The 12,873-nt window shown below is 40.5% G+C and overlaps 1 protein-coding gene across 17 annotated transcripts in view; it reads left to right on the top strand.

The window, feature by feature from the left end:
• Nucleotides 1–11,949, top strand: part of COLEC10 (collectin subfamily member 10) — a 450,751-nt gene extending 438,802 nt beyond the window's left edge. For all 17 annotated transcript variants that reach the window (XM_021090573.1, XM_021090569.1, XM_021090571.1 and 14 more), the window contains 3 exons: nucleotides 5,445–5,498; nucleotides 6,902–6,997; nucleotides 9,364–11,949. In XM_021090573.1, the coding sequence (XP_020946232.1) occupies nucleotides 5,445–5,498; nucleotides 6,902–6,997; nucleotides 9,364–9,755 (542 nt within the window). In that variant the 3' untranslated portion in view covers nucleotides 9,756–11,949. The remainder of the gene's footprint in view (nucleotides 1–5,444; nucleotides 5,499–6,901; nucleotides 6,998–9,363) is intronic.

Below are 12,873 nucleotides of genomic sequence, written 5' to 3'. Positions count from 1 at the left end.
AATCATTGTTGAGCTTAGACCAGAACTAGGATCATAGTGGAACTAGAATCAGTTTTGAACCCATGTTAAATTGAAAAGGATCTACATATAAAGACAATAAACTATTTTAAAATTAAAATATGAGGCATATTCACATGATCTTTCAACTCCAAATTGTTTCTGGTGACAATAGGATGAGTATTCCTTTCAAATTTTCTTTAAAATTTTTTTAAATTATTTCCCCAATACAATTTCTTTTTCTACTGTATAGCATGGTAACTCAGTTACACATACATGTATACATTCTATTTTCTCACATTATCATGCTCCATCATAAGTGACTAGACATAGTTCTCAGAACTACACAGCAGGATCTCATTGCTAATCCATTCCAAAAGCAATAGTTTGCATCCATTAAACCCAAGCTCCCAATCCATCCCACTCTTCCCCATCGCCCTTGGCAACCACAAGTCTATTCTCCAAGCCCATGATTTTCTTTTCTGTAGAAAGGTTCCTTTGTGCCCTATATTAGATTCCAGATATAAGTGATATCATACGGTATTTGTCTTTCTCTTTCTGACTTACTTCACTCAGGATGACAGTCTCTAGTTCCATCCATGTTGCTGCAAATGGCATTACTGTGTTCTTTTTTATGGCTGAGTAGTATTACATTGGACATATATACCAATTCTTCCTAATCCAATCATCTGTCAATAGACATTTGGGTTGTTTCCATATCTTGGCTATTGTGAATAGAGCTGAAATGAACATGCGAGTGCATGTGTCTTTTTAAGAAAAGTTTTGTCCAGATGTATGCATAGTTGCATATATAGACATAGTTCTCAGTGCTACACAGCAGGATCTCATTGCTAATCCATTCCAAAAGCAAAACTATATATACTTTTTCTAATCATTGTTGAGCTTAGACCAGAACTAGTATCATACTGGAACTATAATCAATTTTGCTGGGGTTGCTGGGTCATGTGGTAGTTCTATGCATAGTTTTATAAGGTACCTCCATACTGTTCTCCATAGTGGCTGTACCAGCTTACATTCCCACCAACAGTGCAGGAAGGTTCCCTTTCCTCCACACCCCCTCCAGCATTTTTTATTTATGGACTTATTAATGATGGCCATTCTGACTGGTTTGAGGTGGTGTCTCGTGGTAGTTTTGATTTGCATTTCTCTAATAATCAGGGATTGAGCATTGTTTCAAGTGCTTGTTGGCCATCTGTATATCTTCCTTGGAAAAATGTCTATTTAGGTCTTTTTCCCATCTTTCAATTGGGTTGTTGGCTTTTTTGTTGTTGAGTTGTATAATTGCTCGTATAGTTTAGAAATTAAACCCTTGTCAGTTGCATCATTTGAAACTATTTTCTCCCATTCTGTGAGCTGTCTTTTTGTTTTCTCTTTGGTTTCCTTGGCTGTGCAAAAGCTTGTCAGTTTGATTAGGTCTCATTGGTTTATTTTTGCTTTTATTTCTGTTGCTTTGGGAGACTGACCTGAGAAAACATTTGTAAGGTTGATGTCAGACAATGTTTTGCCTATGTTCTCTGACAGGAGTTTGATGGTGTGTTATATTTAAGTCTTTCAGCCATTTTGAGTTTACTTTGGTGCATGGTGTGGAGGTGTGTTCTAGTTTCACTGATGTGCATGCAGCTGTCCAGGTTTCCCAGCAATACTTGCTGAAAAGACTGTCTTTTTCCCATTTTATGTTCTTGCCTCCTTTGTCAAAGATTAATTGACCAAAGGTGTCTGGGTTTATTTCTGGGTTCTCTATTCTGTTCCATTGGTCTGTCTGTTTGTTTTGGTACCAGTCCCACACTGTCTTGATGACTGTGGCTTTGTAATATTGCTTGAGGTCTGGGAGAGAGATGCCTCCTGCTTGGTTTTTGTTCCTCAGAATTGCTTTGGCAATTCTGGGTCTTTTGTGGTTCCATATAAATTTTTGGATTGTTTTTCCTAGTTCTGTGAAAAATGTTGTGAGTAATTTGATATGGATTGCACTGAATCTGTAGATTGCTTTGGGTAGTATGGCCATTTTTACAATGTTAATTTTTCCAACCCAGGAGCATAGAATATCTCTCCATTTCTTTACATCTTCTTTAATTTCCTTGATTAATGTTTTATAGTTCTCGGCATATAAGTCCTTTACCTCCTTGGTCAGGTGTATTCCCAGGTATTTGATTTTTTGAAGTGCAATTTTAAAAAGAATTGTATTTCCTTATTCCTTTTCTAATATTTCATGCTAGTATACAGAAATGGGACTGATTTCTGAATGTTAATCTTATATCCTTCTACTTTGCTGAATTTGTTGATCAGTTCAAGTAGTTTTTGGGTTGCATCCTTAGGGTTTTCTATATATGGTATCATGTCCTCTGCATACAGTGACAGTTTTACCTCTCCTCTTCCTAAATGGATGCCTTTTATTTCTTTTGTCTGATTGCTGTGGCTAGGACTTCCAGTACTATCTTGAATAACAGTGGTGACAGTGGGTATCTTTGTCTTGTTCCAGATTTTAGTGGGAAGGCTTTCAGCATTTCTCCATTGAGTATTATATTTGCTGTGGGTTTGTCATAAACGACTTCTGTTATGTTAAGGTATGTTCCCTCTATACCCACTTTGGTAAGAGTTTTTATCATGAATGGATGTTGGACTTTGTCAAATGCTTTTTCTGCATCTACTGAGATGATCATGTGGTTTTTGACTTTTCTTTTGTTAATGTGGTGTATGATGTTGATTGATTTGCATATGTTGAACCATCCTTGCACACCTGGGATGAATCCCACCTGGTCGTGATGTAAGATCTTTTTTTATATGTTGTTGGATTCAGTTGGCTAAAGTTTTGTTGAGAATTTTTGCATCTATATTCATCAAAGATATTGGCCTATAGTTTTCTGTTTTGGTGGTATCTTTGTCTGGTTTTGGAATTAGGGTGTTGGTGGCATCATAGAATGTCTTTGGGAGTGTTCTTTCTTCTTCAGCCTTCTGGAAAATTTAAGAAGGATGGGTATAAGTTCCTCTTTGTATGTTTGGTAGAATTCACCTGTGAAGCCATCTGGTTCTGGACTTTTATTTGTAGGGAGTGTTTTTATGACATATTCAATTTCATTTATAGTGATCAGTCTGTTCAGTTGATCTATTTCTTCTTGATTCAGTTTTGGCAGGCTGTAAGTCTCTGGAAAGTTGTCCATTTCTTCTAGGTGGTCAAATTTGTTGGCATACAATTGTTCATAGTATTCGCTCATGGTTTTTTGTATTTCTGTAGTATCAGTTGTGACTTCTCCCTTTTCATTTCTTATTTTGTTTATTTGGGTTTTTTCTCTCCTCTTCTTTGTGAGTTTAGCCAGAGGTTGCTTCCCTTCATTAAATCATTGGTTAAGTTACTCGAAAAGCACTATCGACTAGGGAGTTGAAAGTGGTTGGATTTCAATACCAGTGCTGCTATTGAATTGCTGGATGTCCTTGAGGAATTTATTCTGACTCTCTGATCCTCCATTTCTTCAGCTTCAGAATAAAGATAATGAGAGCACCTTGTTCCTTGGAATTCAAATGATTATACCTGTAAATTATCTGTATGACACTTGACAAATGATAGGCCCTCAGCAAATGTACATTCCCTTTCTTCCATTAATATATCTCAAAATCTAGGCTTATCTTTTCTGGTTTATACATAAGGGAAAATGAGAATTTTGTAGGACACAGGTTTGTTCGGTGTGTCCAGACCAGTCTTCCTCATCAGGGTCCTTGGCATATTTTTATGCTTCTTTCCCAGCTGGACCACTGCTGTATGTTGTCCCCTCCCTGGCTCCCACCTTCCTCTGCTGAAGCTTTTCATAGCCAAGCTCCAATGCCACTCACTCAGGAGAGCCCCCCATTCTTCCCAGTGGAGCACTGTCTCCTCCAGCTCCCTCCTACACTGGACAGATTGTTAACTCTGTTCATGGTCTCCTATACTATTCATCACAGTTCATGGTCATGGATTTTACCATTGTCTCATTTAATCCAAGTTCAAGTTTCTGACACTTTCCCTGCTTACTCAAACTACATTCAAGGTTTCAAGGACCTCCTTCTTTTGCCTGGAGAGCTCATGAACCTCTGGCATCTCTGTAAAGAAAAGTGGCCACATGGGTCAGTATGGAAAGGCTCAGCAAATCCACAGGGCTCTGGCAGGCATGCCTTTCTGGATCATCAATGGCCATTATGTACAGGACTCTTAATGAAAAGCAGTCAGCAGACAGTGATGAAAGAATAGCTAATAGGCAGGCAACACGGGACACCATTTGGGTTTTAGAGTGGCTCCCACTTTTTCCCTTTTGCTAGTAAAGGAGCGGGGGGAGCAGAACCTCAATGCTGTCTCCATTCCCCCTTACATTGCCCCTTTGGACATATACCCAAGTCCTGGCCACACCAAAATCTTCAAGAGTAAGCTCCAGACGCCTCACTAGCCTGGATGACCTTGATCGTGTTTCATTCCTCCTGAATTCTTTCTTATTCTTTTGCCAGATCACTATTGAAGCATAAACTCTATTGTACTTCTATCAGGGTCTTCTCTTTTGATTCCCCCAAACTTCAGCCAAACATTTCCTTTTATAAATCAAAAGCTTTTGCTTTCAATTATTGTGTCTGATGTGGGCTTCAAGAGCTTATTTTGAAGTTGAGAAAAAAAAATCAACATTTTTTTTTCCTCTTTGCTTTGATAATTCTAATTCTTTGAGAATTATTTTGTGGATGTCTCTGACTGAATAAGAATATGGTCACATACAAAGAACACCAGAAAGAAAATGATCAAGGTTGAGATCTCAGGATAGTATATTTGACACAAATTTGTATTATAGATATTTGCACACATTACATCTCTTCCAAAAAGCATAAACTCTTTCATGTCAGGAGTTTAATCTTGTCTCTTTTTATTCTCTTCCAAAGTACCAAACAAACCTTTTGCCTTGCATAAAGTACGTCAATAGTAAATATTTGTTGAATTACATTGAAAGAGAACATACATGTTTTTGAAAATCCAAGGGCAAAGCCAAAAGGAAGAAGTTGGGGACATAATAAATACATAGACACTGTGTTGTGCTAATCTGATCCAGATATGTAAAACAATGACACTTTTTAAATTAAAAACACGCAGAATATTGTATTAGCCTTGCTCAGAAGGCCCGTTGTAAAAACATGTTGATGGGATGAATGACACAATGTTTATTACTGGAATTCTGCATTGCATCAAATTAAAGTATGACTTGTTTGATTAGTTGTACCTGTGCAGCCAATTCAAAATCAAATTATTTCTGTAAAACAAAGGAATATTAGTTGGTGATCTTATCGATGAAGTTTAAAACCTCTTTCCTCTTATTTTACATGAGTAGATATTAGCTGCCTGAAATAATTCCATTTCATTAGATTCTCTTCATCAAGAATATTATTTTATTTAGTTGTTCTTTTTATGACTTGTTTTTCTTCAGGTGACAAAGGAGAAAAGGGTTTGCCTGGGATGCCTGGAGAAAAAGGCAAAGCAGGTAAATTATGCTTGTATTTTCTCTTTAATTTTTAGCATCATTCCATATCTCTTCGCCTCAAAATGAATATGCTTTTATGGAAGAATAGTAGTCTTTGCAGTGTGATTCACCTCACTTTCCTTGGGTGAGCCAGAGGAAGGGGATGAAGGAAAATTTCCTTTCTATCTGCTAGTGATTTTCTAAGCCCTGGGGAAGGGATGGTGGTTCATTCTGCCCCCATCATGCCTACTGTGAGGCAGCAAACCCAGCACATCAGGAAGCAGCCCCCATAGTCCCAACCAAGAGGAAAATCCAAAAGGGCCACAACAATAGGACCAGCGTGTCTTGCATTCCACCAGTGTCTCAACCAAATACTGGCCAAGAAGTTTGCCAGCAGCAAACTGGCCTGATCCATTGAGACCCCATGGTAACAGAACATGCCTCAGTGGCTGGGGAGCTGATCCTTGATACTGAAAGAGAGTTCCACTCTGGTGCTAGATGCAGAAGAGGAAAATAGCTTGATCTTGGTGACCTTCGATTATTTCTATTGTAAAGGTGTTAATGAAGACTAATTCTAAGAGCTGTGAGTGTGGATAAATCAAGCCACAGACTTTTTTTTCCCCCCTTGGCTAATAAAATTCGTGTAACTTTTCAACCATCAAAGATAAAAACAAATGGAAATGTCAACATGAAGCAGTTGTTAAATAGGAAAAGGAAATCATTTGAACTTTTCCATCATTTTCCTTAGAATTCTTTCTCTGCCACATTTTCCTTAGGTCATTGAAATGGTAAATGAGCAAAGGAGAATTAATAGTAGAAATTAAAATCATTGTTAATCCACAAATGGGACAACTGGCTCTTGAAATTGTAAGATGGATCTATTCGCAAGATTTAAACTTAGTCCTTGAAACATTAAACTACATTCCAAACGGGTAATCAGAATGAACATTTATTTCTTCGTGAAAGGTTTCTCCTGTCTTGAGAGATGTGTGAGCCAGTGAACAACGCAGTAACAGGAGAGAAGACTAGCTAGAAATATGTTTTGCAAAAGCTGTAAAGATTTTATTCTGAGACTGGAGAGGTACGTTCTGTGTTCAACCAAAAAAAAAAAAAAAAAAAAAGCCAAATGGTCCACAATATGTGTGCAGTGATTTGTCATATTGACTCTTCTTTCAAAAAAAAAAAAAAAATCAGGTTTAGAACTGTTTTAACTCATTCAAGATATTTTTTAAAATATTTTCTGCGTTTCTAAAGACAGTGTATATTGGAAACCTTGTCTTCAGTAAAAGATGGAAAGCACCAGCATTCACAGAAAGACATAACCAGACTAGAAACAGACAGTAAATATTGGGAAGAGAGCCATTGCTTTTTTCAACTGGTCTGCACGGGCTGCAATGTGAATTCACAGCTTTGTCCTTTGAAAGGTACTGTCTGTGACTGCGGAAGATACCGGAAAGTTGTTGGACAACTGGATATCAGTGTGGCTCGCCTGAAGACATCGATGAAGTTTGTCAAGAATGGTGAGTCTGTTCTCATTTGTCTCCTGCTTTCTATCCATGGATTTATATCTTTCGACACTGCAGTTCCAATATCCCCAAGCAGCATTTGAGGCCAATGACCGTGTGTTTGCCACTCTGTAGCCACTCTGCCTGCAGCATTCCTGGAGGAAGCAGGAAATAATTTAGTTTGAGTAAAGCGTACTGAGATAGTGTCACCAGTTTAAAGGCCTCTCAAAATCCTAAATTATCCACTCTAGGATGCCTCAGGTCCACTTCCTGTAGACATACATGTGGGCATTCCTAGGGCTAGAAGAAGGTACTCTAGTGAGAGAGTGGAATAGAGAAAAGGCAGAGTTTGGCTGGCTGGGCCTTAAGAAAAAAAGGGAGAGCAAGACTCAAATGCCCAGCAGAGTTCCCTTGAGGTGCAGTGGGTTAAAGATCCAGCATTTTCACTGCAGTGGCTCAGGTCACTGCTGTGGCACAGGTTTGATCCCTGGCCTGGAAACTTCCACATCATATGCCATGGGCCAGAAAAAAAAAAAAAAAAAAAAAAAAAGAATTAAATGCCTAGCATCTCAGAAGATAGAAGTCATGATTAAACCGAGAGCTCCTTTCTTGGGTACTTTGAATAATAGTAATTTTTATGATGTAGGTACTATGCTTAGACTGAAGCTTAGCGAGGCAACCTTGCCCATAGATACAAGCTAATGAACAGTGTGGAGCAGGGACCCAAAGACAAGTTTTACTGGCACCTCTACTCTCAGTATAAATAGGAATATCATGTGTTTCTCTAAATTGTGTGGCTTTCCATATTAGTCATTTTTGTTTTCCCTTGCCTTTCCCCATGACAGTTAGCATTATAGACCTTAAAGTGGAACTGATAGGCTCTCCTCTGAGACCATATGAATAAAGGAACTATTTTAGTTACTGTCACAATGGGTTTCACATTGTTGTACTTTCAGTTTTTATGATCCAGCTGTATGCATGTATTTATTTATTTATTTATTTGCTTGTTTTTGCTTTTTAAGGCCACACTTGTGGCATATGGACATTCCCAGGCTAGGGGTCAAATCAAAGATACAGCTGCCAGCTTATGCCACAACCACAGCAATGTGGGATCTGAGCTGCATCTGCAGTCTACACCACTGTTCAGGGCAATGCCAGATCCTTAACCCACTGAGCGAGGCCAGGGATCAAACCTGCATCCTCATGGATCCTAGTCCAGTTCATTAGCCACTGAGCCTTGAAGGGAGCTCCAGGCATATTTATTGTACATTACTAGAGGCACACAGATGCCGTGTTGTGTCCATCCTCACCTTGTAATTCTAGAGGCATAGGCAATGTTTGCTATTAACCGACCCTTAATTTTAACTCTGGTTATAGCCTCTACAGAAGATGCTGCCTTTGATATGGACTTGGACTCTAATGAATAAACCAGACCCCAGAGGTTCAGTATAGAGAAATAGTTCTTAACATTTGAGTGGCCATAGATTTATTTGTAAATTTTAAATTTTAGACCTAAAAATATATGTAGATGTTCATAAGCCCAAAACATACGTAGCATATTATGAACTTGGGATGATTCTGAATCCCCAGTCTGTCCTGAATCTTACTCAGAAGCTCAGTCTACTTCATGTGCCCGGAGTGGAGTATAGACCATCAGTTGATGTACATGTTCACAACCCGAGGAATCTGTATTATTTCTTTATCAGTCCATTAAGCCTTTCTCACCCCACCCCAGCCCCTGCACCATTGCAGGCAGGCATTGAGGTCACAGAGTGGCAAAGATAATGGTCACTGGCCTCAGGATATTCGTAGATTAGGAGAAGAGACACACAATTAGGCTAGAACGTGTTGAGTGCTATGAAGTTAAAGCGGCAATGGAAACAGGGGAGAAGGCACAAGAGCTCCTGTGTCTGTCCAGGGGCATTGGAAAGGCTCTTATAGGAGAAAACACTTCCACGAACATCTAAAGGGTGGGTAGGAATTTGCCAGGTAAAGCAATGAGAAGACCCTCCAGGCATGAAAAGCATGGAAGTGGAAGAGAAGGGCATGCTCGTGGAACTGTGAGTATGGCAAAAGCATCAACCGGGATGGGAAAAGTGGTCTGAGATGAGCTGGGTGACAGTTCATATAATACATCTTTGTCAAAATAGCTCTCTCCTTCCCATTATGTAGGAAGTGAAGGAGGAAGGACAAGGGAGGCCAAATGACAGGAGTTTGTTCTCCATTTGACAAGTGAAAAGGTGGAGAAAATATTCAACCCATGCCTCCCTCATCGCATGATAATTGTTACATGTCGAATCAATGAATTCAAATCTAGCCACATCTTCTGCTTAGCTTTGCCCTGTTTGAGATGTATAATCACACTCTTCCTCCCTGCAAAGTCATAGCAGGGATTCGGGAAACCGAAGAGAAATTCTACTACATCGTGCAGGAGGAGAAGAACTACAGGGAATCCCTGACCCACTGCCGGATCCGGGGCGGGATGTTAGCCATGCCAAAGGACGAAGCTGCCAACACGCTCCTCGCTGACTACGTCTCCAAGAGCGGCTTCTTCCGAGTGTTCATCGGGGTAAACGACCTGGAGAGGGAGGGCCAGTACGTGTTCACAGACAACACGCCACTGCAGAACTACAGCAACTGGCAGGAGGGTGAGCCCAGCGACCCCTACGGTCACGAGGACTGTGTGGAAATGCTGAGCTCGGGCAGATGGAATGACACGGAGTGCCACCTGACCATGTACTTTGTCTGTGAGTTTGTCAAGAAGAAAAAGTAACTTCCCTCTTGAGACACATTTCTCCTTTCCCTGTGACAACCGTGGCAGTTATTTTTAATCCACCTTTTTCTAATTACACTAAATTTGTTCTGACTCAAGGCAAGTGGAACATGCTAGACTGGGGCTTGGAATCTCCACTGCCATGCGTGTCCGTGACGATTTTCAACATTTCCATACATGGTGTGATATTGAGCCATAAGCTCACCAGGCTCTGGGTCCCGAGAGCTTGTGCAGGAGGTGGTGGTCTGTGTCTCAAATGAAATGTTCTCTTGGCATTTTCTCTGCTGCATCTTCCTAGATCCCTGAACCATTGTCTGTCTAGCCCAGTGGATAATTGGACAGTTGGTTGGAGCTCATCTTTTTTTGCCCAAAGCCAGACTGATGAAATCCCTTCTAATAGAAATGAAAAGGTGTTATCTGTCTTTGAACCCAAGATCCACAATTCTTCGACCAGTCACCCACCATGGCCATGGCCACACTTGCAAGGTCCTCTTGTTTGCATAGACATAGAAATACTTGGAACTTCTGGCCTAGTGACCTGCTTCAGACCATGTGGAATCAGACAGACAACTCTTGTGCTTCTGATTGACAGCCTTCACTGACTGAAGTTTAAAAGCCATAGCCCCTTTATCTAGGCCCACATCTTAATCCCAGGCCTTCAGATAGTACCTTTCTGAGCTGAGGAAAAGGGAACTCTAGAAATCAAAAAGAAAAGAAAAAGAGAAGGTTAGTTCCCACGCAGTATTATTGATAATCCTCCTGTGAAAGTCCCCCCTTCTATTGATATGGCTCCATTTTTTCCTTGTCCTAGGTTTATCCATAGCAATTTTCATTCCTTAAGGGATGGAGAGTGAGGGAAGGGGTTTGTGAAGCCTTCAGAAAACTCTCGAAGCTTCAAGGTGCTACCAACACCGAGACTCTCAGACCCTCCTCTGCCTCTAATATATCACTCATGGTGACATTTTGTGGGAAGCCCTTTATTCTCCATTACTCTACATTGTTATAACCTCACAGCAGTGGTGTTTTCAAGTCTTCTGACAGCACAGGAACGTGTCAAGTGGGGAGTTTGGAACATGCCTAGGACTCACATTTACTAAGCTGGTAAAACTCTGCTTTAAATGGCAGTTCAAACCTCAAAGCAGCTCTCATTTCAAATTTTAAAATAAAAGTTCAACAAACCCCTAGATTATCCCCTTTTAAACTGCTGCTCCAGTTATAGTTGGTGACATATAATTAGACTGTTTAAAATGCTGGCAAAACAGATAATGAAGTAAGAGAAACAGATCAACAACATATGTTCACCTTAAACCATCTGTCCATGATTTCAACCATGACTAACTGGTTATGAGATAGGATTTAATTAGGTTATTTCTGTGAGTTTATCAAGGGTCACAAGCTCAGGTCCTACGGGGCTAAGCAGATGACATAAATAAGTGAAGTGGAGCAGGTGGGGATCCTGGTATGGTGAGCACACCTTGCCCTGCTAAGGGAACCAGCTGCTTCTTTGTCACTGCTGTTTTTACCATGGAGGACCCAGTGTCGTTGCATGTTCTGCCATTTAAGGGAAGTCAGAAAGCTGGAACTTTCTTATAAAGTTGTAAGTATCTTATATACCCTTATATTTTTAAATATTGGCAGTGAATCAATTCTTAATCCAAATTCTAAGCCATACAAAACAGTCTGCTAGCCAAAATTGTGCACTTTCCACTTCTCACCTCTGGGGAGAAGTTCGGAAGCTTCTAACCATGTTGTGTGTCATTAGGAGGCAATGACATCAACATCAAGGTCTTCCATCCATAGCTCCGTCAATTCAGCTCAATAGCAGGAATCCAGTTGATGTTTGCCATTCATCAGGTTAATTCAGACTTTTGAGAATATGGCGTATTTTGAAGGCAGGGTGGTTTAATCAAAATTACAAAGCAGAACACCATACCAAGCCCGTGTTCTTGGGTGAAATGCCAACCAAGAGCTTGGGGAACAAGAATCTGGAAACACTTAGAGTGAAGGGGACACAAGAAGAGAAAAGAGGAGAGAGGGAACGGACCGCAAACATTGCCTACGTGCAGCTCACATTGGGATCCTTATTCAGATTGGTTCTAAGCCCCTCAAGGACGAATATGAATTGTGTACACTGTCAATGCTATTCTTATCTCTGTTATGATCATTATAATAATACCAATATTTCTCTCAATGACTCGTCTTTGCTGCCAGTACTTCCAAGAGAGGATGACAGACTTTCAAAGAACAGGATTCATCTTGCAATCTTGTCTGGGAGAAATTTTGAGGGCACCACACACTTGATTAGATTTGCAGTGAAACTCACTTTGTACTTTACAGAATAAATGCCTCCACACATCATTTTCCACGTGCTCCTGATAAACTGTGACGCACCAAAGGCAGACATTTTTACTGCCATTTTCCCAGTGGAAAGACTGAGGCACAAGGAAGCTAAGCAGTTTATCAAAATCAACCCATGAAAGAGAAAAGCAGGACTCCATCCTGCCGATCGAAACTGTCAATCCAGTGTTCTCTCCGGCCTCTGTTTATTGTTCTTATATTGAGTGGAAGTTCATCCACGATTCTCTTGTGATAACAGGGGCTCAAATAATCTCTCCTGATTAGTTTCCAAAGTTAAAGCTTGGGGCTAATTGAGATGCTGGGGATTCAGAAATTTGCCTTCCAAACGGGGTGCTCACTGGTTTCTTTTTAAATTCAGGAATGTCTACACATGGCATTAACGTTGAGATGACTCGGTACAGCATCAGTGCAGCTTTGCAGATAACTTCAGACACAGGGAAAGCAATGCAGATATATTAAAATCAAGATCTGCTGAAAATAAAATTGAGCCGGTAATTATTTGCACCATAAAAGAATTCACTAGAGAATTCTCTTAAAATAATTAGCATTTAGGAGTTCCCGTCGTGGCGCAGTGGTTAACGAATCCGACTAGGAACCATGAGGTTGCGGGTTCGGTCCCTGCCCTTGCTCGGTGGGTTGGCGATCCGGCGTTGCCGTGAGCTGTGGTGTAGGTTGCAGACGCGGCTCGGATCCCACGTTGCTGTGGCTCTGGCGTAGGCCAGCGGCTACGGCTCCGATTGGACCCCTAGCCTGGGAACCT

The sequence above is a fragment of the Sus scrofa genome, chromosome 4 (assembly GCF_000003025.6).
Source record: "Sus scrofa isolate TJ Tabasco breed Duroc chromosome 4, Sscrofa11.1, whole genome shotgun sequence".
Taxonomy (NCBI): domain Eukaryota; kingdom Metazoa; phylum Chordata; class Mammalia; order Artiodactyla; family Suidae; genus Sus; species Sus scrofa.
The sequence above is the reverse complement of the archived record's forward strand: the minus strand, read 5'-3'. Positions and strand labels throughout refer to the sequence as shown.